The sequence below is a fragment of the Vigna radiata genome, chromosome 8, assembly GCF_000741045.1.
Source record: "Vigna radiata var. radiata cultivar VC1973A chromosome 8, Vradiata_ver6, whole genome shotgun sequence".
In the NCBI taxonomy this organism is placed as follows: domain Eukaryota; kingdom Viridiplantae; phylum Streptophyta; class Magnoliopsida; order Fabales; family Fabaceae; genus Vigna; species Vigna radiata.
Window position 1 is genome coordinate 8,572,238 of NC_028358.1, and position 24,322 is coordinate 8,596,559.

The 24,322-nt window shown below is 30.4% G+C and overlaps 1 protein-coding gene across 2 annotated transcripts; it reads right to left on the reverse strand.

Annotated features, from left to right (window-relative positions):
- Positions 1-3,313: 3,313 nt before the first annotated feature.
- LOC106772184 (vacuolar cation/proton exchanger 3-like) lies at positions 3,314-6,677 on the reverse strand. Of its 2 annotated transcripts, XM_014658402.2 has the most exons (11): positions 6,258-6,677; positions 5,787-5,854; positions 5,627-5,655; positions 5,152-5,348; positions 4,823-5,035; positions 4,476-4,721; positions 4,294-4,347; positions 4,096-4,212; positions 3,912-4,002; positions 3,780-3,832; positions 3,314-3,708 (listed from the first exon to the last, which is right to left on the reverse strand). In XM_014658402.2, the coding sequence occupies exons 1-10, from the start codon at positions 6,525-6,527 to the stop codon at positions 3,783-3,785; spliced, it is 1,335 nt and encodes a 444-aa protein (XP_014513888.1). In that variant the 5' UTR covers positions 6,528-6,677; the 3' UTR covers positions 3,314-3,708; positions 3,780-3,782.
- Between the last annotated feature and the right edge of the window lie 17,645 nt (positions 6,678-24,322).

Below are 24,322 nucleotides of genomic sequence, written 5' to 3' on the forward strand. Positions count from 1 at the left end.
CAATATAAATATCATCTATTACATTGAAGCTTGTTAAGGTAAAAAAGAATAATTCAGAAAATTTCATTTTGAAGAAGGTGGATGTATCTTTAGAAGATAATACTTTATTTTTTATTCTGAAACTATTTAGAAAACACCAAGTTGTTTTACTACATCTTAATATCAATTCTTTGGAGGATGATTGTCGTTAAAGTTTCTCTTGTTAATATATTAAACATTTTCAAAAATTGTAATATTTTATGGGGATTGGTTGTTGCTACGTGCGCGTTTAAAATTTAATAAAAATACATTATTATATAGCGGATAAACGTTATTAATATTAAAATTGAATAAATTAAGTTTCAAATTTTATGTTTTCAATAAAACAGTTTAATACAAATTGATCATTTATTTTTGTTGGCATCAGTCGGAACTGGTCAAGAATTGCTTTTTGTCCAACATCAGTTTGGTCTTATTGGGCCCATTGACCAAAGAGGGTTATCCCTACACTACTCCATATTACTCCCTTCACCACCATATTTTTAAAAAATTTCAAAACTATCTTTTATATTTTAAAAAATTCTACACCTCCAATTCTTTTCTTTCAACAGATGTTGACAAAGAAAAAAAATTCTTTAACGTATGTGCCACATCCGTTAACGGACATGGGACATCCGTCCATGGACATCTCATTCATCATCATATTTATTCCCTCTCTTTCTTTCCTCTCTGATACTAATTCTATGAGCAATAGAAATTCCCTTGTGTGCAGTGTGATGAGAAAGGTGAAAATCTAGCATGGGAAGCTATAGGATATAAGATTACACTGATGGGATCACAAGCATTGTGAAAAGGGAATAGTGGAAGTTGGGATCACAAGCTTCCTTAAGTCTCTTGCTGAAAAAGGTCTTGAAGTTTCCATGGATTCTGAAAACAATGTCCTTGGAATAAGGTGTGATCTGGTAATTTTTCAAAGTGATGGACCTTCTACATTTGGGCTTGTTTGACAACTAGAAAGATATGAGCTGAAACTGAATGATGTTGTTGACAATGAGATGTATATTTTGGGATTGTGGGAACAAAGTTACAATTTTTGTTATCTGGAAAGAATTCACTTTCAAATTGATAATTTCTTCATTGCATCTCATTCTCAACAAATTTGTGTATTCTAATTCCATGTGAAAAATTCATTTTGAAAACCATAATAGTCTTATCGACTTCATGATCTGCATCTATTTGTAGGCTGAGTATTGTCATTGGTTATCTAAAAAGACAAAGGAACTATTTTCACAACCAATGAATTTTAAATCCAAACCTTGTCTCTTAAACTCTAATGCCTTAGGGGAAGTCTTCCCTGCTTAAGGTATTCAGATGTGCAAGGCTTGTTCTCTTTGACGCTCCCATGGAAAATTTTCATGACCTACTCCCATGAACTCCCAATAATATACTTGCACCAACATGTGTGGTTTTTTACTAGGTTTAATGATCATGTTTACCTATTCTATTTCAGAAACTGGAAAATCTGCAAATAAGGATTGGAAGGAGCAGGTTTACCAATAGGTAATGAAGAAGTTGTTTCTCTTCACTTTATTTTCCTTCTACCTTGATATTGAATGCATATTCCATCATTTTTGAAAATTTTCTAACGTACACTGTAAAAGATATACTTTTTTTTGTAATTTGTATATTGGTACTTTTAATTGCAGATTCAAAAAGATGAATAGTGCCTATTTTTTCAAAAGTTTATGTCTCTTATCTAGAGATGAATAAGGCGTTTCAACAGGTTGGTGATTGATTCAAGCAAACTATGATCCTAGATTTACACATTGTTTTTCTTGTTACCACTAATATTTTATATTTATATTAAATTTCTTCAGCTTGGATCTTTTCCTCAAGGATCAAATACAAATCTTTTGGAAAGACTGATAAAGAAAAGAAAAAAAAAAACAGAATGTGTTTTGGCACTCTTCAAATTGAAGAAATGCCATATAACCATGACACCAAGAAGATTCTAGATGAAGCAGAAAAGTTTGTACAATCTAATTTTTTCAAGGTATGGGGGAGGAGTTGCAATTGCTATTCTAGCAAGTTCAAGCTTCAAGGTGCTTGTTCTTGAGAAGAGTCACTACTTGGTGATTATTTTTCTCTGGAAGGGCTTTTTGGAATGAGCTTTATGAATTAGGAGGAACTTTTGCATCTTGGGATTGAAAAATGGCTATTCTGGCAGGGTCAACAGTGGGTGGTGGATCTGCTCTTAATTGGGCGGCATCTATTAGAATCCTAGATAATGTGCTGAAGGAATGGGAAAAAGAGAAAAAGAAGAACATATACAAATATCTGTTTAAGGTATCTATGAGACCGTTTAAGTGTTTTACAGATACTAATATCTGTTTAAAGAAAATACAACCCAAATTAAATATTTTACCAAACCAAAAGAGGAACATGCAGGTGTGGGAAACAAGACGTGGTGGTGGAGAGAGTAACGACCTTGACCAAAATATAATCCACTATGGACCATGGAAGGTTAGACTATTACTTTCTGCACCTTCACAATTATTAACTGCACTCTTACACTAACATCAAAAGACTAAAATACTCTTTTTCATTACACCACACTACGACTGCAGAAGAAGAAGAATGCTGCATAGGAAAAAAAAGTTTGTTTCGATTTTATTTTTCAGAATGCATTTCACATATTCTGAAAAACTTGTTCTATAAAACTTATTCCAGAAGTGTTATATATTTTTTGAAAAAATCATTCTGAAATATATTTCATATATTCTGAAAATCCTATTTTAGAAAATCTTGTTTTAGAAATTTTCAAAAAAAAACTTATTTCCAAATTTCGGAACATGTAATTAAAGAATTACAACGAAAAAAAATATGATTGCTTTAACAATTTTGATAAATACATAAAGAAATTGTGGGAGTGCCAAATGCAAAAACCGAAAGGCTATAGGATGACTGAACTCTCTTTCCCAACAAGAAAGTGTATATAATTGTATTTACAATTTTCTTTAGGCACTCTTTCTATATATCTTTAAGAAAATACTCTTCTCAATAAAAAAGAAATCTGAAATGTATATCTAAAAACTTTCTAATTTTGGAAACTTTATTCTCAAAATGTATTCATTTGATAATAATTTGCAAACTAAATTCCAAAATTAATCCAGATACTTACATAAAGCGGCAAAATCAACCTCTTTCGGGGATTATGATTGATGAATCCAAAATTAAAATATGCATAAATTAAACTCAAAATCTTGAACAAGGGTTTTGAAAATCACAACTAAAATTGATGATAATCGTATGGAAACACATGGTGGCACAAAGATGAAGAAAAAGCAAACATATGAATATAACTTTGAAAACTCATAAGGAGTCACATGCAAAAGGTCGTACATAGAGTAGTAGTAAGTAGAAACAAAATAGATATTCTGCAAACTGAAAAGAGATTCTTTCTAAACCAAACTCAAACAAGAACATTCTCCACTTATTGGCATTTACTGAAGCACAGGATCAAAAACCAACTCTCTGATAGAACACACGTATGATTGATTGATCTTGCACACAGTGTTCCATTTGCAAATACTTGCACACTTCTTTTCTCCTTTCTTTATGGATATATGAAAGTGATCAGAATGAAACACTAACCAATCCATTTCATTTGATTTTGGGTTTGGATGCCACCATTCTTCATCTCAGCAAAGGACAAATATAGGCCAAAGCCTGTAATCCAAGTTCCCAGTTAACTTTTATGCCCACTGAAGGATTTTATGTGCCAATAAGTTGCAACTTACCCACTAAGCACTTAAAACTCCATTAGGAATGATGTTTGTAACATCAGCTTGGTCTGTGAAAAATAAGTGATCAAATTTTAGGCATGAATCACAAATTTATAAGAATATCGTACATTTTGACTGTTTACTCACTCAATGGTGTTCTTTGTACGAAGAAGCAAGCTCCAATAACTATGTAGCACAGCAGGAGAACAAGGCCTTTCATGTAGTGAGAAGTACCATCCTACATAAATAGTGGTTTTGTCAATGCTTATATTCCATTTGGAGATTTAATCAAAATATAAGGTTTTTCTCTCTTGAATTTTGTTAAATATACCTGTAAAGTGAAGCTTGTGACTATTATTGCCAAAGCAACGGAACCTGTCTCTAGGATGTTGAAGTTCAAATCCATTTTGACACCCATTGTCCAAGCAACGATCACACACAAAGGGACCTATATTTTAGTTGCATAATCTCTCATCAAAAGAAGTACAGAAAAGAAGAAGAAACTGCATCAAAAGAAGAAGAAACTTACCACAAACATGGCAATCTGAGTTGCTGAACCCAATGCAACACCCAATGAGATGTCCTGTGGTCAAACCATACTTTAGTTTCAATGAATTTCATATTTTCCTTAAAACATTTATTGGTTGCCCATTAAGAATATTATGCTTAATGAAAGGAAGTGTGAAGTTTATAACACTATCAAGTTCTCACCAGCTTGTTCTTGAAAGCAAATATGACTGCTCCTGCATGTTCAGCGGCATTGCCAACTATTGGTAGCAAGATTATGCTGAGGAAGCTCACAGACAAACCCCATGAATCTGATGCATCCTCAATTGTATCCACCACATATTCAGACAACAGAGCAATGAACACAGTCATCCCAATCAGCCAAGCAATGCCACTCCAGAGTCCAATGACGGCTTGTTCATCTGAACCATTGTTGTCATCTTCATCCTCCTGACCAATTCACCATGTTAAATACTTGTAAGATATTGGCATGAATTAAATTAGTTAACTGCAAACCAAATTCACCATTTTCATGATTCAAGAATCCTTACATCTTCAGCTTCAAATAGCTGCCTGTGTGTCCACAGTTGAAAGATTATGTAAACAACATATGCAATCAGCATCACAATGCTAGAAGCTCTAGACAAGTGGAGTGAAGGATCAACAGTGAGAGCAGCTGAGGCAGCGCTATATTTGAACAGCATTGGAAGTAAGTAGCACAACAATGCCAACAGCAGCATAAGTGAGTTCACATCTCCTTGTCTCTGTAAAGTAAATTCTTAATAAACATTAGTAGTTGTTCCATTACTAAAAAACACACTAAGAACTAATGAAAAATACACACACAAGAAGAAAGTGTAAGTGGATTTTAGAGTCTTACTCTATCATATTTTTGTTCCAATCCAACGTTTGCAATGCCGCCACATAATAGAGAGGTGCCAAGAACCAGAAGAAGGTTGGAAAGAATAGAACCCAACAGAGAATACTTGACCACAGCAATCTTGTTACTGCTAAGCGCAAATATTGCTATTATGAGCTCCGTAACATTCCCACACGTCGCGTTCAGAAGTCCTCCAACTGTAATAGAGAACGTGTGAAACATTTAGCTGCTGTGATACCTCAATCAATTTTACTTAACAAACTCTTTTTTATTGCTGCTTTCAATTTAAAAAAAAAAAAAAAATAGCACATGGTTTTGTCTTGAAAACCAGTTGTCAGAAACTATGATTGGTGCAACAATGTCAGAAGAGTCTTGATCCTTGATGGTTATATTTATGTTCAAAATATTAACCAGTAAAGATAATTTTAATTCCGTGAAAACTCTTCAAAATTGATGATGCATTCATGATTCATACCTGTAGGACCAGTGTAGAAGGCAACTTGTCTGCAGTATTTTGAAGGAACCACCAACAGAAAAAATAGAGGTAGAATCAGCAATCAACCCAGAAACAAAACATAAAAAATAATCAAGAGATTATAAAGAAATGGTGCAACAAGTTCATGGAGGTTCCTTACTCAGTGATGAAGCTCACACGTTCAGCAAGTGGGGTAAGTCCAAGCAAGCTCAACACGAAAACCCAAGGCTGTTCATAGATAATAGAACAGTCAATAGTCATATATAAGATAATATAAATACAAATGATTACCAATAGAAAAATCAGTTTGCGACATAAAATCCATTAATTGAAACATACACTCATAAATTGTTATAGTAGTTTCACGTGACCGACTCTCAAAAAAAGAACCGCCCTCAATCATAACTTAATTCCGTGCCGTATTCAAATACATCCAACTAGTTTTAAACTCAAAAGTAGTTCATTTGATTGACCATGTAGAAAACTTTTCATAAAACTTTACTGAATGTTGAATTAATTGTTTGCAAATGTTTGATATAGATAGCCATTTGAAGATTACAGTGAAGAACACTTATAAAAGGAACATCTGTGTTTGACAGGGTGAATGGAGCAATGAGAGATATTAACTCACTCTTCCAAAGCCACAGTACTCAGCAACAATGGCAACAGGAATGGCAGGGATGAGAATGGAAAGCTTGGTGCCAAGGATAACCTCTTGCAAGTTGAAAAGTACGTTTCTGATAGTGGCACAGGGAACCTTAGAAACAAGAGTGCGATCAGACTTCGTGCGAAGTGAGTTGGAAGACTTGCTGTGCGCAGTGCGACCATGTCTCATTTCCCTTGTCAACACCTTCGGGTTTCCGTTCTCCAGTAGCCATGGTTCGTGTTGGTGAGAACCCATTTTTGTTATCTGTGTGAGGTTTTAGCTAGAAGAAACACAAGGGCACAGGGAGCCAAAAAAATGTGATGCAATGAGCCTTTCGTTTTGGCTGCATAAACCACAAAAACTACAGAAGGTATCTTCTTGCAGTTACTATAGATAGCTACGTGTGCATGTAATTTTGTTGGTGAAACAGAAGAAGCTAAGGCTGTATTTATAATGAACCTTTTGAAATCTATGTGGGAACCTTCCTGGAAGTTTCCCTGTTGCTTTTTCTTTATATAAGATATTATTTAAAAATTCCTCTTAAATTCATTATTAGATATCATTCAGATATAAAAATTAAACCTAGTTAATATAATTTTCATTCGGGTCTTAATCCTTGTTTAACATGCAAAACAAAATATGCACTCATTGTTGTTTCAAACAGAGAAAATAAGGACTGATGAAAGTACAAATCACTGTACGGCTATACTTTACTATGGAGTCTTACCAACTTGACTGTCAATTTTGAACAGTGAAATAAACTTGGATTACATTATTGATCCTAAAAGTCATAGAACTAATTAATAATTAACAATACTATTATAATTATTAACTTTGGATCAAGATGTTAGACTTTTATTTTATTTTATTAAACTACTACTTTCTTTTACTCAATAACAGTTTTAAAATTTGATTTAAATAAAAATATTTATAAAATACTGTAGATTTTAATACTATATTAGTTTAGAACATTTGTTTTATTTTCAATGTCAATAGTAAATTGATAGATTTATAAAATGAATGTTATTTTAAAGCAAATGTTATAGACTAAAAATGATTATAGTTGCCAAGATAAAATTTCACTCATTTAAAAAAAGAAATGAAAATTTAAAAAATAGACATCAAAATTAAAATTTGTTTCTTATTGTTTGACTTGTATTCACTTTTGCTCTCTACAGTTTTACCAATGCACAAAGTGGTAGCATCTTTAGGTAAACAATTAGGTTGCTTAAGTATATATGACTAAATTATCAAATTTATAACTAAAATAATATAAAGAACAAAATTACACAGTTTCAAAATTATAGGAGAAGTGAATTGGAAACAAAAAAAAAATAGTTGTTCTGAGTTAGCATTAAAAAAATCAAAACTTAGTTTTTTTTTTCCTTGAAAGTAGACTAAGTAAAAAAAATAGTTGTTTTGAGTTAGCATTAAAAATGCTTCATAATAGAAGTTTAGATGAAGGACTAGAGGGAAGATTGTAACAACTTTAAATAACTAAAAAGATAGTGAATAAAAAAACTAACTTATTTACACATGTGAAAAATCTTAATTAATAATTAATTGGCAAGTGACTTGAATTAAATTATGCTAATTTGTATATTTTACTTAACTGTGCACTATTGAACATACTTTTGCATATGGAAGATAGTGTCTTGACTGTGCAAGACAAGAAGAAATTAACAAACAACAACTTCAATGCTGAAAAGTAGACAGAAATTGACATAGAAAGTGGTAAGAAATTTCCAATAGCAAAAGACATAAAGTGCTTTTTATCTGCTCTATATATTGCTCATAATCATCTTGCACAAAACAATTGTTCAACAGATTTAGAGAAGAAACCAGACTTGTTCGTAGTTTTTCTCAGAGGTTTGGGAACAACCACATTCTTCAGGTACTGTGTCCTTCGCCTTCCTTCACACTTTCATCAATTCCCTCATATCACATATTCACAGTATGATTCATGAATTTTCTCTTTACTTAAATATTATTCATGAAAGTAAATTATGTTTAGAGTAGGGTAAAACTACTATAAACAAGTATATATTAGACTTTTTAGAATTTAAATTATCTTTTGTGAGTCGAAAATAAAATAAGGAAACTTCTGTACATTTTAAACTTTTACTTTTAGGTTAGGTAAAAATAGTTACCATTATTAATTTATACATATGATCAAATGAAATCTTCTTCTGTTAAATTACATTCAATCATAGTGTTCTAATTTAAAATTTTCTTGTTAGTTTTCAAAAGTCAAATCATGCAATATAATCCGGGTCAGGATATATATGGAATGTTTGCAGACATGAAATATATTGTTTAGGATTAATGTTGGTCTATATCATATAATATGAAAATAAAAAATCTCCCTTTATTAATGATTCTCTATTATTTTGTTGCAGATTCATCATTGTTTGATTGGCTCTGTGAACACAGCAGAACATGGTTTTGATCAAACCTCTTTCTTTCTCGTGACTACAGAAGTATCACACACCTTCCTATCTCTCGTGACTATGGTAGTAGCCACAGAGGGACCACCGCAACCATTTGTCTTCATAACCAGTCTGTTTTTACTTTCAAATTTAAATCTGACATCAAACTCAAACATTATAAAAATCTCAAGATATTTTAAAGCGTACTATGTAGCTTGAATTTTGGAACAGATCTCAGTACTATACTTAACCATTTCTGATAAAAAAAAAAAAAAAACCATAGTCTCTAGGGTTTGAGAGCAAGAAAAAGATGGCTATATGGTGATAATTAATATGTGAAGCTAAATTTATAAGAAGATTGTGCGATGAATGATGAATATTGTATGATAGTCATACATTCGTGATTTGTTTTGTCGCATGTATATATATCTAACTGTCGAAGAGGGTGAACCACGAGGGCATCACATGCTGAGGAGGCAAAGTTGTTCAGCTTTATTTTTTTGTGTCTATCCTTTCTCGACCAAGAATGGAAGCAAAGATTGAGAATTACAATGTTGAAAACTTGGTTGTGTCTTGATATCACATTATTATCATCACTTGCATCCAAAACTCATTCATTGGTATGTAGTCCCATCTAATCTGGTAACCCTCTTCTTCAATAGCCACCTTTCAATGTTCCGATAGCATCCCCACATGCATTGGTCTCTTCTTACCTTCACACCTTCCACGAAGTTTCCTATTTTCCCTTCAATTTTATACTTGATATCAACTTATGCACACTTGCCTATATATGCAAGCAACTTCCTTTCTTCCATTATCTTTCTTTTAGCCCTATTATGCACAACTCTCCAATGATTTCTTTACAGCCATACAAAATAATTATTGCTTGCAAAGTTTTTTAAAATTCTCAAATTAGTTGCGCTTTTATCATTAAATACTTCTTTTACATAATTTTGAATTCATATTTTGCAAATAAAAATATGTAGTTCAATTTAAAGTGCTCAACTAAACTTAATTTGGTAGTAGGTTAATTAGTCCCTATATATTGTTTACAAAGATTTGATTAAATTTTAGCTACATTATCAAACGAGTTTTATGTTGAAACAAATGGTAATGTTATTTAAGAGAAAAGTATTGATATTGAGTCATTTATAAAAATTACAAAAGTATAGTAAGCACTACCTTTAACAAATTTATAATAGAAGGTAATTTATATCTAGGAAATTTAGGTTTAGGTGACCTTGTAAAATCATAAAATGAAGATAGTTTCTCATTTAAATGACTCTGCAAATTATGGATTTTTTTTTGTTATAAGAAAAAAAAAGTAGCTTTTTAGTTATCTTGATTGGAATTTTGATGTAAATTTACTAAAATTTATGTTTATTTTACTATAAGTTAGTTTTATTTGGTGAGATAATAAGTTTATGCTTTTCAGCTTTTAAGATGGTGTAAGTGTATTTCATAATACATAGTTGGGTTTCTAAATTTGTAATTAGATGAAATAGATTATAGGGTATCAATCATATATACGAAAAAAAAAGTACATTAATCTATCAACTTTGATCAAAGAGACTATTTGGGATAAAAGATATAGATGCGTGAGAAAAAGCAAATACAAATTTGTATCATATAATTAAAATGAGAATATATAATTTTAATCATTCAGCAAATAAGATTTTAATTAATAATTAACATTAATTTTCTCATGAGCAATGCTCTCTTTATACGTAAAATAGTGGTTTCCTTGAACCTTCCTCTGTCGCTGTTTGTTACAATAGAATGCTTGTTTTTTTCTAGAATAGTGAGGAATCTCTGGAACCATATTTTAAACAGTAGAACATTCTGTGTTATGTGGTTCTTATTCCAATAAGATAATATTAAAAAAAATTGGCCACAATCTTTAATTATTGAAGGTGGTACATGTAGATATTTTAATATTGTACTGTGCCTATGATGGAGATTGGACCTTAATTCAAGAAGAGAAGATAGTGCAATAGTAATCACAGAAGATTGTCACCTTAACATTAGTGTTTTCAACTAGTAAAAGTTATGAAATTAGTCTTTAATTTAATAAACTTAAAAAAAATTAATAGAAAAAAAATGGCATGCAGCATTTTAATAAGAACTACTTTTAAAATATGCTAATAAAACTTTATCATATATATTAACAAAATAATAGTGGGCAAAAAAGTTCTTTAAAATATCAAAATGTAGATATATATACAACAGCAATAATTTTATTGAATTAAACAATATTATACATGAACCATGAAGAGATTAAACTTAGTTACAAACTAAACTCTTGAAATATTACTTTATTGTTTGTAGATATCTTTAATATATTCTTCAACTTCATTTTCCTTGTCATCGAAAAAAGTTATGATATTATTTATTTTACTAATATTTTTATTTATCCTCTTTCGGCATGATTATACATGTTCATCGTCACATACTAATATATATATATATATATATATATATATATATATATATATATAAAAGATACTCAACATACATTTTTCCTTTAAAAAAATAATTGTCCTGGAATTTCATTATCATTTTAACATGAAAGTCGTGCTTCATTTAAAATCTAAATATGGAGATAAAATGAATGAAAGATGTAAATACATGATCAAATTACTGTTTAAATTATTACTATTTACTGTTGTTAGTGATATAAATTGAACATTCACATTGATAAGATAGGATAATGGAGCATGTTTATTTTTTATTGTAAAAAAAATTAATTAGTAATTTATTTTCTACATTTAAATTTATGATTCATTCGCACCTTTTATATTTTATTTTTAATTCAATGGAATTTAAATATTTATTAAATAAAATCAATTTAAATCATTCAATTAAATTAACGTTAACGTAATTTGTACGTTTCATGTATTAAAATGTAGTTATTTTCTACTTTTAAATTCTTATGATTTTCTCCTTCCACTTTTCTCCATCTCCTATCATCTTTTATCACCTCTGACTTACAAATCTGAATATGGAAACTAAATTATTGATTAACAGTAAAAAAAAAAAAAAAAGAACCTTTATGACGCGTAATGAATAAATGACACATAGAAAGATACTTTAACATTGAATGGTTTGGTTTTGTGATTTTAATTTGTGAAACTAAAATTCTTTATTTTTACCACATTCTCCATATTTGATGAAGAATTGAAGTACGTGAAGACATAGAAGAGAGCAATTCTAGAATTTAAGAACATCGGGACAAGTCAACACGGTCATGTGAACCCGAATCATTAGTTGTTGTCAACAACACATTGAACTTAAAACATGTTTGTGTCAAACTTTAACATGGTCTAGATGAGTAACAAGCATGTATGATTGTGTCACGTGGGTCATGTGATATTAACTTTTATAGCAATTTTCAGTATCACAATTAAGTTTTTTCACAAATACGTACTTTTATATTTTTAAATTTATAACACTTTCATCTTTTAATCTATCTACCTATCTTTCCTAGAATATAACAATTAAGGATGATTTATTAATTTTTTTTATGATCGAACATATTCTATAAAAGACTTATCTTCTATATTGTTCTCTTCATTGTTCGACACTCGTTTTTTAGTATTCGTTGTCCACCTTTTGACACTCTAAACACAATCATAGGAAAAAAAAAACTACTAAAGATTCTTTGTTAAAATTCGTAATTAATCAGAATTTATTGGTTAAATCTCAATTAATATGAAATTGAATAATAAAAATTATTATTAGTGTTCTATTTATAGTGTTTTATTTTATTAATTATGAATTTAACTTGATAAAGCACACTTTTGTGACCTCATCAAACATTGAAATTTTATTGGCCTAATTACCTGTTTAGGTCCAATCATGATATTTAATCATTTGATAATACATTCACGCTTTTAGTTAAGAGACGTTTGTATTCCATATTCAGATTGAAATACCCTATATGTTTAGGCGAAAGACCTTACTTAGAAAGATATTAAGATCCTTAACTTTACACATGATTAAGTATATAACACTAAATACAATAAAGGCTAAGATTGCATAGATTTTTTTTTCTATCACTAATATGCTAACTCCAAGTCTAGTAATATAATTATAATATATTATTCTCTTAAATACATAATAAATTTTTACAATTTTTTCGTAAAAAACATGGCGGATTAAAGTAGAAAACTACTTATAAATTACTTCGAACTTCACCTCTTAAGTTTTGGTCATTATTGGAATGAAAATAATATTCCGTACATTTTAATGAGTTAGGGTTCTTTGTGTTTAATCAAAAACTAAACCTAGAGCTGTCAAAACGGGTAATCCGGCTCAAACTGGTCCAGCGCACCACGGGTTGGTTACTTAGTGAGTCAACCCAATCCGGCTCGTTTATTAGCGAGCTAGAAATATTCGAACCCGGCCCAACTACCATGGGTTGGTGGGTAAACAGGTTGACTCACTGACCCACTGGCCCACTTAATTACAGTTTTTTCTTAAATAAAAAAAATTACAAACTTTCTATAATTCAAACCTAAACAAATTTTACTTCCAAATTTCACTTCCAACATAAATATTTAATTAATTTTGAAAATATAAAACTTAAAAAAAATTTTAAGCAAAAAATAATAATGAATATTTTTTTAAAAAAATTAAAATTAAATTTTGATAAAATAAAATTAGGTAGGTGAGTTGGTAGACCAACTGAGTCTACCACGGATTCAACCCGCATGAACCAGGTTTAAATGAGTCGGATTGAAATCTGACCCGCATAAAAAAAAAAAAATTCAAACCCAACCTAACTCAAACTCGTGATGGGCTGAATTGACCCAGATGTTGTGACCCATTTTCACAGCTCTACCTAAACCATAGAACTTAGTCTGTTATGTTTGGTCTAAATCACTATCCGTCATATGACACGAAATCATTTAAATCAACTTAATTAATGTTGTTCTTGAATCTTCATCTTGGTCCAAATATAATGATATATCCCTTGACTTTCATTTAAGATCATTGCTTGCCACGAAAATTGAAATGGCCACTTGATTGATTTTCAATCATGCCCAAGTTGAAAATAAATAAATCATGATAACATCAGTTTTATTTAAATATTTAGCTTAAAAAACGGCTTTATTCTCTTTAAATGACTGGGTTTCTATCTAGTTCTCTGTTTAGGGTTTCTATGTTCTATATTTTAAATTATGGTTTTTGATATCTTTAATAAGATCACAAAATTTTATTTCGTGATTGTTAATATTTTCTTTAGATATTTTTTTTTAAAATTTAAAATTATTATTTTTATTTCTAGTATTTCCTTTAAAGTACATCAATAACATTTATTTAAAAATATAAATAAATTTCAATATGTAATGTTGACGTCCTAGTATAGATATTAATTATTACGCAGGATGGATTGTTACTTATAAGTAAGTTGTTAATGAAATCTCATTGTTAAGAGACTAGGACTCGTAACTTTTTGTTTTTAATTAACAAAAGTCAAATATTAAAAAAAAAATCAAAATTGTTGAAAGGAATTAGAAACTTATCTAAATCTATAATTTTGTTCTCAAGTTCTCTATAATTTTGTTCTGCTATTTCAAGCTCTCTAGTTCGAAAATAAAGATCGGAGAAGAATAATTACTCATTTTTAAATACCAATATTTTAAGAGTAAAAAGTCGAGTGAAAAAAAAAAGGTCGGGGAAGCTCTCGGTTCCAATTCTCCTGTAGTTGAATTCTTTGGAACAACAAGAATCCTTATTTAGAACAAGATTCAAATTCAATACCTTTTGATATTTTGAAAATAATTACCCTTTAGAGAGTATAATACGATGAGAGTTGTAAGTTGTATTCGGGAGAGTTAGTGTCCATTGTTCGAGTCCGTTTATCTTCAACTCGTAAACTTAGTCAATAAAAAAGTATATGATAATACTTAAATTTTTCCAATTCGACAATTTGTTAAAAATAAGTGAAAATTTAATTTAATTTGTAACTCTTTGTGTTAAAAAATTGACTTTAAGTCTAACTCAACTTCATAAAATCAATTGACTTTATGTTTAATCAATGTGAGACTTCCAACACTATCGCTAAAATAGACTCTAAGAAATTGAATTTAAGGTAAGATTTGCATCCGTTTATATATTATAAATTGACCTACTACAAAAAAAAACACAAAATACTGACGGACAAAATCAGTCAATAATAACCAATATCCATCGGGAATGGATTATTTTTGACAATTTACCAATAGTCAAATATTTGTCGGCAATTTTGTTGTCCGTAACCATTACCGAAGGATATAAGCCATCGATAATTATCGAAGGATATATCCATGTGTAATTATCGAAGGATAATGGTCGTCAGTAAGTACCAGGCAGAGTCCAATGCAAATTGTACTTTGTCTATACCACTTTCATATAATCATCAGACCTACACAAAACCATAGACAATCCATATCTAGACAATCAGACAATCAAGCATATATTCAGATACATCTTTTGTACAAAATTCAAATATAATTTTCCATATTTTTTCTACATCTATTGATAGTAATTTTGTTTAGTTACAATTTGAATACCCTTAACTAGATCACTGGACTCTCCACTACACTTACTCAATTCTCTTAGAGTAGCTTGTTAATATTGTAGTCTATGTATAGTTGTAGATAAAATCAAGTGAAATTGAAGGGACAAATGTTTACAATTTTCTTCATATGGTTAGAGGTCGTACTAATGGGGAAGAAGAAACTTATGCTTGTTTGGATGAACATATTGATGATTTGTTGGAAGAAGAAAATTTGGATTTGGAAATGTCCCCACCATATAACTCTAGTTTTGAGGCTGTCTTCGAAGACAACCCTGAAGTATTGAATGGTTCAACATCCAATGGTTGGGATGTAAATTCAAATGAGACTGAATCAAAATCCAATGGTTGGTTTGCTTGGGTAAGTAACAAAGCTGAAACAAACGAAGGAAGATTGTCACACAATAAGATTCTTCTAAGTCAAGTGGTTGTGATGGTTGCAAACAAAACAAGCTAGGCAAACACAAAATCTAATGATAGTTGTGAACTTATACTAAAATGTGTAGCTCGTCGGGTCGCTCGTTTGCGCTTATCGGGTCGCTCCACTTAAATGTGAAGCTCCATTTCTATCTACTAGCCAAATATCTTGAATAGATATTGATCAAATATCTAAAAGGTTAGGTGCGACAGTTAAATAGAAACCTAGACCTTGAGCACTTAAATACAAACAAAGAAAAGACTTAGAACTTACCTCGATGGTCTGTGAGGTATCTAACAACTCTTCCTCGACGAAGATGCAATAAACACAAACCTTCAACAACAACAATCCCTCGACAACAAAAGAACTCATGAGAAACTGGTTTAGATTGCAATTACAATGGTTAATCTAGAATGCATAAAGATATGAAAACCAAACCTATAATAGGTACTACTAAAACACATTTAAGCATCCATTAAACCAATTCCAATTTGGAAGCAAACATCATTGTAATAACATATCTATTACGAACCAATTTGAAATTGACAACAAGCATCATTTGCAATCCATTAAACCAATTTTAGAACCAAAACAACAAGGCATTACGCATTCAACATAGACTTACCTTTGTCAAACCTCCACTGCCAGTCCTCCACTGTGACGTAGCGACAATTGTCAGCCAACATCTACAAATCCTTCACCACCACTAGCCATTGTGACGTAGCGGCCATCGTCACCCAATAGAACCATTGTGCCACCACCGTGCAAATTGCCAACAGGGTTGACCCAACCACTGCCACTCTCACGCCGCCACCATCATGTTTGCTACACCACCATTGCGCAAATTACAAATTGGGTTGCGCCACCACCATAATCACCAGCCACCACCACGCAAGCGGCACCATTATCTCACAAATCGCGAGCAGGATTGCGCCACTGCCACTGCCATTAGCCACCAGCGCGCCCACTGCACCGCCACCAGCCACCAACATCCACCATCGCGCGCGCCACTTAGGGGGTTTCAGATTGGGGGTTGGGGGAAAACGAAAATGGAGGGAGAGAAAAACCAAATTCTGATTTCATAAAGTCGAACCAACGATCATCTTTCGTCAATAATGACTGATGACGTTTATCGTCGATATTACTAGCAGATATATTTATCAGTAAATAACGAAGTCCATTATCGATGACCATAGACGTGTGAGTAAGTATGCATTATGCATTCTGTCAATAAATCTATCGATAAATGTGTTTTATCGACGAATCATTAACCGTTGATAATAATCTATTGATAATATACTATTTTCTTATAATCACTTTATCTTTAGTCGATGTAGGACTTTAAAGTCAAATCCAAAATAATCATAATCTAAATGTAACATATATTTCATAAAGTGACTTTTTCTCAGAGAAAGTATGAAAATGAGCACATGTTAATGGAGGTAACAACATATTTTTTTTGTCTTTTAAGTATACCCTAAACCTATTCAAACCCTTTGTACTTATTCAAAGATATCATAAAATTCGAAACTTGTCATTTACTTGGTGTAGAAGACGTGAAGAAAAGAAATAGTGATCACTATCAAAATTTGAGAGATGAGGTTTTCGATGGTTATCACCAAATACCAATTATTTGATAACGATACTTTCATAAGTTTTTTTTTAAATATTTGTTCCAATTTTAAGTTCGTTAAAATAGTTTTTAATTAGTTTTTAATTCAAAATTCTAAAATCATTCTTTTCGGAAAAAAATATTTAAATTATCTTTAATTTTCAGTTTATAGAAAACATAAAACAATTAGATATTTCAAATTAATATTAAAACTGTCTTATTTTTGTTTATCACATTCTTTATATTCTTTACTGATTCTCCATCAACCAAACATAATAATGCATATTTATTTTTATCCTTTTCCCTTCTTTCATTTTCAAAATGAATCCAAGTACAAATGAAGAAAATCTGTTTCAAAAAAGAAACAGTTCTCCGTTTAGTTTAACATATTTTCTACATTGATTCCGCACAAAGGTTGTCTTTTACGTATGTAATGCAACCGTACACTTAAATTCAATTTGGTAAGCATTCCGTACTATGGTAGCAAGTAAACAATTGCAACAAGTCAAATTTTGCTAACGTGCGTTTGTACACACGTCACTCACAAACAAAAATAAGCACTTCTTTGGTACCGCATTGGACCACTTACAATTTAATTTGAATCTAGAAGTTTAAGCATTATAGTGGAAAATAAACCATTGATACCACAATCTTTATTAAAAATTAATCTCCATTAATGTAACTTCATTCACATAACTTATATAACTTTATAACTTGATTTTTGTAAAAAGAATATTTTAATAAGTAAAGTTAAATATGTACAGTTTCAAAATTTAAATACAAAATTAAAATTTATTTATATTTAAAACTTTCATATAATTTGATTTTTAAACTTTAATAATAAATAAATATAATTTTTATAATCAATTATATTTTTTTACGTATTAAATAATTAAAATTAATATTTGAATTGTTTATATTATTTAACCTCTTTGATCTCAAATGTTAATTTAAAAGATCATATAATACATAAAAAAATTAATACAATTAAGTTAAAAGAACCATGCCCATTATTTTTTTAAGTTGGTGGATACAAATTTTTTTAAATTTCAAACAATTATACAAGCGTCCAAATGTTTAACAGATATATCTATTTAAGAAGAGATTATGAGAAAAAAAAAAACTAAAACATTACTTTTCTAAATACATAAATCTTAAAAAAAATTAATAAACTTTCAAACAAAACATTAAACAAATTAATGTAATAAAATAAGCACATTAGCATGTGCCATATCAACTATGTAAATAAAAATTTTTAACTTTAGGATTAAAAATTTGTATTTCCAAAATCAAAAATTGGAAAAGATGTTTTTTTTTTTTTTTAATTGAAGGATCACAAGAAACCACGTCTCTAATTTAAAAGACTAAAAAAGATATATAAATCTAAAGTACATTATAATTAAATTTGATATAAAATTTGAATTTTTAAAATTGTAAACATGATTGAACATTAAATGTATGGTGAATAATAAGAATAAAGAGGGGAACGTGGCAACAAGAGCAACGTGTATATATAAATCACGTATCTTTTGCGAGAATCTAAAAGGTTGTATCATATCACAACAGGGCTCCACCAAGCCTTACAATTTGCATGTGATATAGCAAATCAAATACTGCAACCATGTCTTCCCTCAACCTACTTTATCATTATTATTATTATTATTATTATTATTTTATGAACAATATGATAGTAGTATTTGTTAGGAGAAAGAATTGAATATATTAATTTTTTTTTACTTTTTTTTCTTTCAATTTTATAATTTTTTACTTTATTATTTTTATGTTTAAATTGAAGTTGTAATTTCTATTTACTTTTTTAATTTCTTTCTTTTGTTTAATTTATTTAATAAATAATAATAAGAAAATGAAAATTGCACTAAAATATAATAAAACCAAGATGATTTAACTAAAAATATTGAAAAAAATTATTTGATAACTTGTTTAATTCATTTAATGAATTATTTGTTATGTTGTTATTTTTCTTAATAGTATTTGATAATTTATTAATTATTTTTAAATTTCGTTATTTAGCTTGATTGATTTAATAATTTATTTAAATATTTAATTTGTTTTGAAATTCAGCTTAAGGTTGTGTATGCATTTATAATTTTTGTTTTAATTTAATTTCTTGTAGGTGTTGAAGAAACACAAGGTTTAATATATAATTTATTTTGGTGTAAAAAAAAAGGAGCAAATAAAGAAATAGGACTCTAAGATTGATTAAGTAAGAAAATGCAAATGAAAATTAAATTTGTATGTATTTGCAGTAGATAATATGTGAGAATGGGGTATATATATCATGAACATCATTGTTTCGAGGCGTTATAGGCTGATAAGAGTGCATGTATGATATTGATTAGTATACAGAGGTAATGTCATTGTGGAAGTGACAGATAATTTTATTTTGACTGAGATGAAAAAGTGTTGAAATTGGGTTTGTCCAGTCTCTTGTGACGTGTTGTATTGTTGTTGGAAAAATAATCGGTTCGTTTTTACAGCTTTCTTAGACCGTTTGTATAGTTTTGAAAAGATGTTTTCATAGATTAAATCAATAAAAATATTCATAAATTATCATTGATATTAATTTTAACTAGTATATATATATATATATATATATATATATATATATATATATATATATATATATATATATATATATATATATATATATATATATATATATTCTATGGTTTGTTCGCTTGAAGTGAATGTTTACGCAAAAATGAGAGCGATGATGTGAAGTGATTTACCGTGTTCGAATGCAATGATTTGAGGGGAAACAAAGGCGCAGATTTGTGGGATCAATTAAAATTCCCATCCTCTTCAGAGAGGAGATTTGCGCGGGAAAAAAAGCCTTTTACAATATTAACCCCATTATCATTGGTAATTGTGAAATTGGAAAAAGAAAGAGAATTACTTCATGATATGATTTTTGGAATCGAATAGGAAAATCTGATAAGCATGTAACTGAATAGATATTTACGTGATACTGTTTTGTGGTTTTATTTTTATTTTTTATTATTTAATCCATGCAGTACGTGATCTATTTTCCTAGTTTTAATAATCATAACAAACACTTATAATAATATTAACATTAATAATAATAATAATAATAATAATAATAATAATAATAATAAACATTAATATTTTACTCTTTATAAACATTTTTACAATTAAATATAATTTTAACAATTATCATTTTATATTACATTAATAACTAAAGGCATTTGGGCAATCTTTAATTTCCATCAATTAAACAAATTTATTTTAGGATAATGATATTTAGACAACACTTTTTTGACAACATTTGAACATTGATTGTCAATCTGTGATTGGTCGTAAGTTACTCCCTAATCAATAATAATAATCATAAACACTATTATGGAGTAATTTACGACCAATCACAGATTGACACGTAATGTTGTCAAAAAAATGTTGTCTAAATATCATTATCCTTTATTTTATCTCTCACATCAATCAAATCCTACACTAATTCTCACAAACTTTCCTTCTAAATCCGAGTGTTCCTCCCTGCACCTCACCTGCTTCTTCCCGCATCTCCAAATTTACTTTTTTACCCTTCATTAATTTAATAAAGTCAAACATAATTAATGAATAATAAATATATCTTATCCCCTAACAGCCAACAATCTAAGGTTTCTCTGATAAACCCTACACCCCTTCACCCCTTCCTGCTCCCACGAGCATTTCACGAGCAAGTTTTACTGTTTTATTGTTTTAGTGAGGTGCAAGGAGAACTGGTTGCATATGTTTCACTGAGAAAAACAATTCTTTGTTTGTTTCACTTGTGATTGTGTGGTAGTGTTGTTTGTTGGTGGTTTCGGAGATAGACGCGAGAGGAAGAACGAGAAGAAGAAGAGGAAGGAGAGTTCCCCAGGTTAGTTCTCTTTTTTTCTTCGCCACACATCGACTTGTAGCAGAAACAAACCGCCATTTGAGTTGCGGTTACGGAGAACACATCTCAAAATGCGTTTGCTGTTTGCCGTCATTCCAAATGCGTTTGCTGTTAACAACAATAAATACTTAATATATAATACTTAAAAAATTACAAATTATAACAAAAACAATAAATTAAGAAAGATAAAAATAAAAAAAATTACGCAAATTAATTATTCTTAAATCAAATAAATAAGTTAAAAAAATTACATATTAAAAACAAATTAACAAACAAATAAAATCAAAGTCAAAAATTATACATATTAAATAATATATACAAAATTTAAAATTATAAAAAAATATATTTAAAAAATTTAACAAACAAATAATAAATAAAACAAAACATACCAAAACAAAATATATAGAATATTAAAAAAAATTAATTTAACATAATAATATAAGAAAAAAAAAACAAAAATATACCTCACTGTCAGTTCAAAACGAACCACAACTCACTGTACCAGTTAACACCTGTCGCATTTCAAACTGTGGCTGCCTTAGCCGCATCTCCAACTGCGGCTATCCTTAACCGCATGCCCAAGTGCGGTTATGCACGGCTGCACCTCCAACGGCGGCAACCCTTAACCGCATCCCCAAGTGCGGTTATGCACAGCCGCACCTCCCAGGTGCGACGCCCCTCAATCGCACCACTCAGGTGCGACACTTCTCGACCGCGCCTCCAAATGCGGTTCTACGCGAGCACCTCCCTCTGAACCCAGCCCAGATCAAATACCCAACTCCAACTCTAACCCAAACTCAATCCTAGCAACGAATTCATGGTTCCTCTCACACAACATATAAACATATAAACAACATATAAACGTATAAACAATAGATCTACCAAACAAATAGGCTAATGTAGTTAAAGGATAAACAATGCAACTAACCTGGACGCCTTGCTAGAAGAAGGGTTGGATCTCACCACCACAGCAACACTAAACAACCACCACCAGCAACCACGAGCACGGGAAAATGATGAAAGACAGAAGAGGAAAAGGAAGTGGAGTGTTCTTCCCTGAGCAAAGTAAAACAAAGAAGAAGGGGGTGCAGAGGATTTGTGAAATGCGGTGGGATGGTGGGATGGGAAAGGAGTTTTTCAATGCATCATATCACCTTTTTCAGTGTTTTTAGAAAACCAAAATATTCTTTATGGATAGAATTGGAAATACAAAAAGAATGAGAGGTGCAGGAAGAAGGAGGTGAGGTACAGGGAGAAACACTCCTAAATCCACTCTCATTTACCTTCAAATCCATTCAAACAAGCAACACTTAATTCATCCTCAAATCTCTTCAAATCCATCCACTCACTCTCCCACAATTCCTCTCCCCCAAAAGAACACACCCTTAAATATGTATTGCAGATATTCTTAACAGTTATATAAATTTTATTTGTAGAAATTTAGTTTCTTTGCTTTTTATGAAAATAAAAAATAAAAATGAAACAAAAAACGACTTCTAAATAATGTTTGATTTTTTTCGTAAATGGTTTTCAAAACATCATATGACGTGTAGAAATTTAACATTATAATTCAGATTTTTTTTAAAAACACTTTAAAGAATAGAGATTGAAAAAGGGGGGAAAAACAAATTAAACATGTGGCTATTTTTAAATTGAAATGAGTTTTTACTTGTGTTCAAAAGTTTGGATTAATAAATTTAATTCTATATTTAAATTGATCTAATTATAAATTATTTTATTTGAACACATTTGATGATACCTACATCCAAAAAGAAATCTCACGTCTCAAATAGAAATCCGATCATGTACCTAGTTTAGAGATGACAAAAAAACCTGTATCCGTGAATATCTGCGGATAAAATCCTCTACGGGTATTTAATATCCGCTTGTTAACAGGTCGGGTTCCGGTATCACACTATCCATAACCGTGGATACCTGTTACCCGTTAAAAAATAAAATTATAATTTTATCCATAATTTTTTTTTCTAACTTTTTAATTTGTTTTTTTTTCTTTTAAATTTGTTTTAAAATTGAGCCAAAGCCCAAATCTCTTTTTTAGGGTTTCATCATCCTGCGTAGGCATCTTTGAAGCTTCCCCGTAGAAGCCGCTCCACCAACAAATCCATTCCCACCACTGTCAACAACGTATCCTTTCCCACCACTGTCAACGGTAACGACAAATAAAACATGTTTTTTCATCTCCTGCTACAATGCTCCTACTTCCTTGAATGCTTCTTTCATTGTTGAAAAAAAAATGAAACTTTTAGGCAGAGACAAACGTTTAATGCTCCTATTTCGTGTCTTACTATTCTAAATCAGGTATTATCCTCACAGATCGCATCTCCTCTACCACTTCTTATACTTTCAACGATTAAAACGTCTTTTTCCACCTTTCCCACTGATAAAACACTTCTCTACCGATTGATTGTTTATTTCAACCGTTCAACCTCTTCTTTTCAACTTGGAGTGCATCGACGGGATGTGCACGACGATGACAACTGAGTTTGCGGTGAGGTAGTAGAGGTGGCAAACAAAATGGTCGACAACGTGAGGAGACGACGACGAGAGGTAGATCTAAGATTCTTTGGTGCATATCTGAGCTTGGACAAAATGAACTCAACAACTTTTGGAGTTCCAGTTTCTCTTTGAAGTGTAGATCTAAAATGCTTTGAACCAATCTAGGGTTTGTGAGTTTTGAAAGAGGAGAATAGAGTTTAGGCCATTGGACTTGGATAATAATCCAAACTCTATTGGAAAATGGGTATAAAAATGTATCCGCGAATTGAAAAAAATCCGCGGGTTTTTTTAATGCGGGTACGCGGCGGGTAGCGGGACAGGTAACGGGTACAATTTTTAGATGCGAGTCGGGTTCGGATATCACACTATCCGTGCCCAACCTGATCCGTTGCCATCCCTAACCTAATTTATAAAGTTATATTTTAGAATTATTATTGTATATAAAATAATGAAATTTGATTATTTTAATAATGAAAGTTTAAAATATAAATAGATTTTTATAAACCAGTTTCTTTTATTTTATATTATATTATTTTTTAAACTTTTTTAAAGCTTTTTATCTTTTTTTTTTAAATTTTCTAACCATCATTTCATTT

Bases quoted from the DNA above. Each gene is read 5' to 3' on its own strand.
- LOC106772184 (XM_014658402.2), bottom strand. From the start codon at position 6,527: ATGGGTTCTCACCAACACGAACCATGGCTACTGGAGAACGGAAACCCG. The intron at 5,656-5,786 runs GTAAGGAACCTC...AAAATACTGCAG, and splicing joins CGTGTGAGCTTCATCACTGA to ACAAGTTGCCTTCTACACTG. The intron at 5,036-5,151 runs GTAAGACTCTAA...TTTACTTTACAG, and splicing joins TGGAACAAAAATATGATAGA to AGACAAGGAGATGTGAACTC.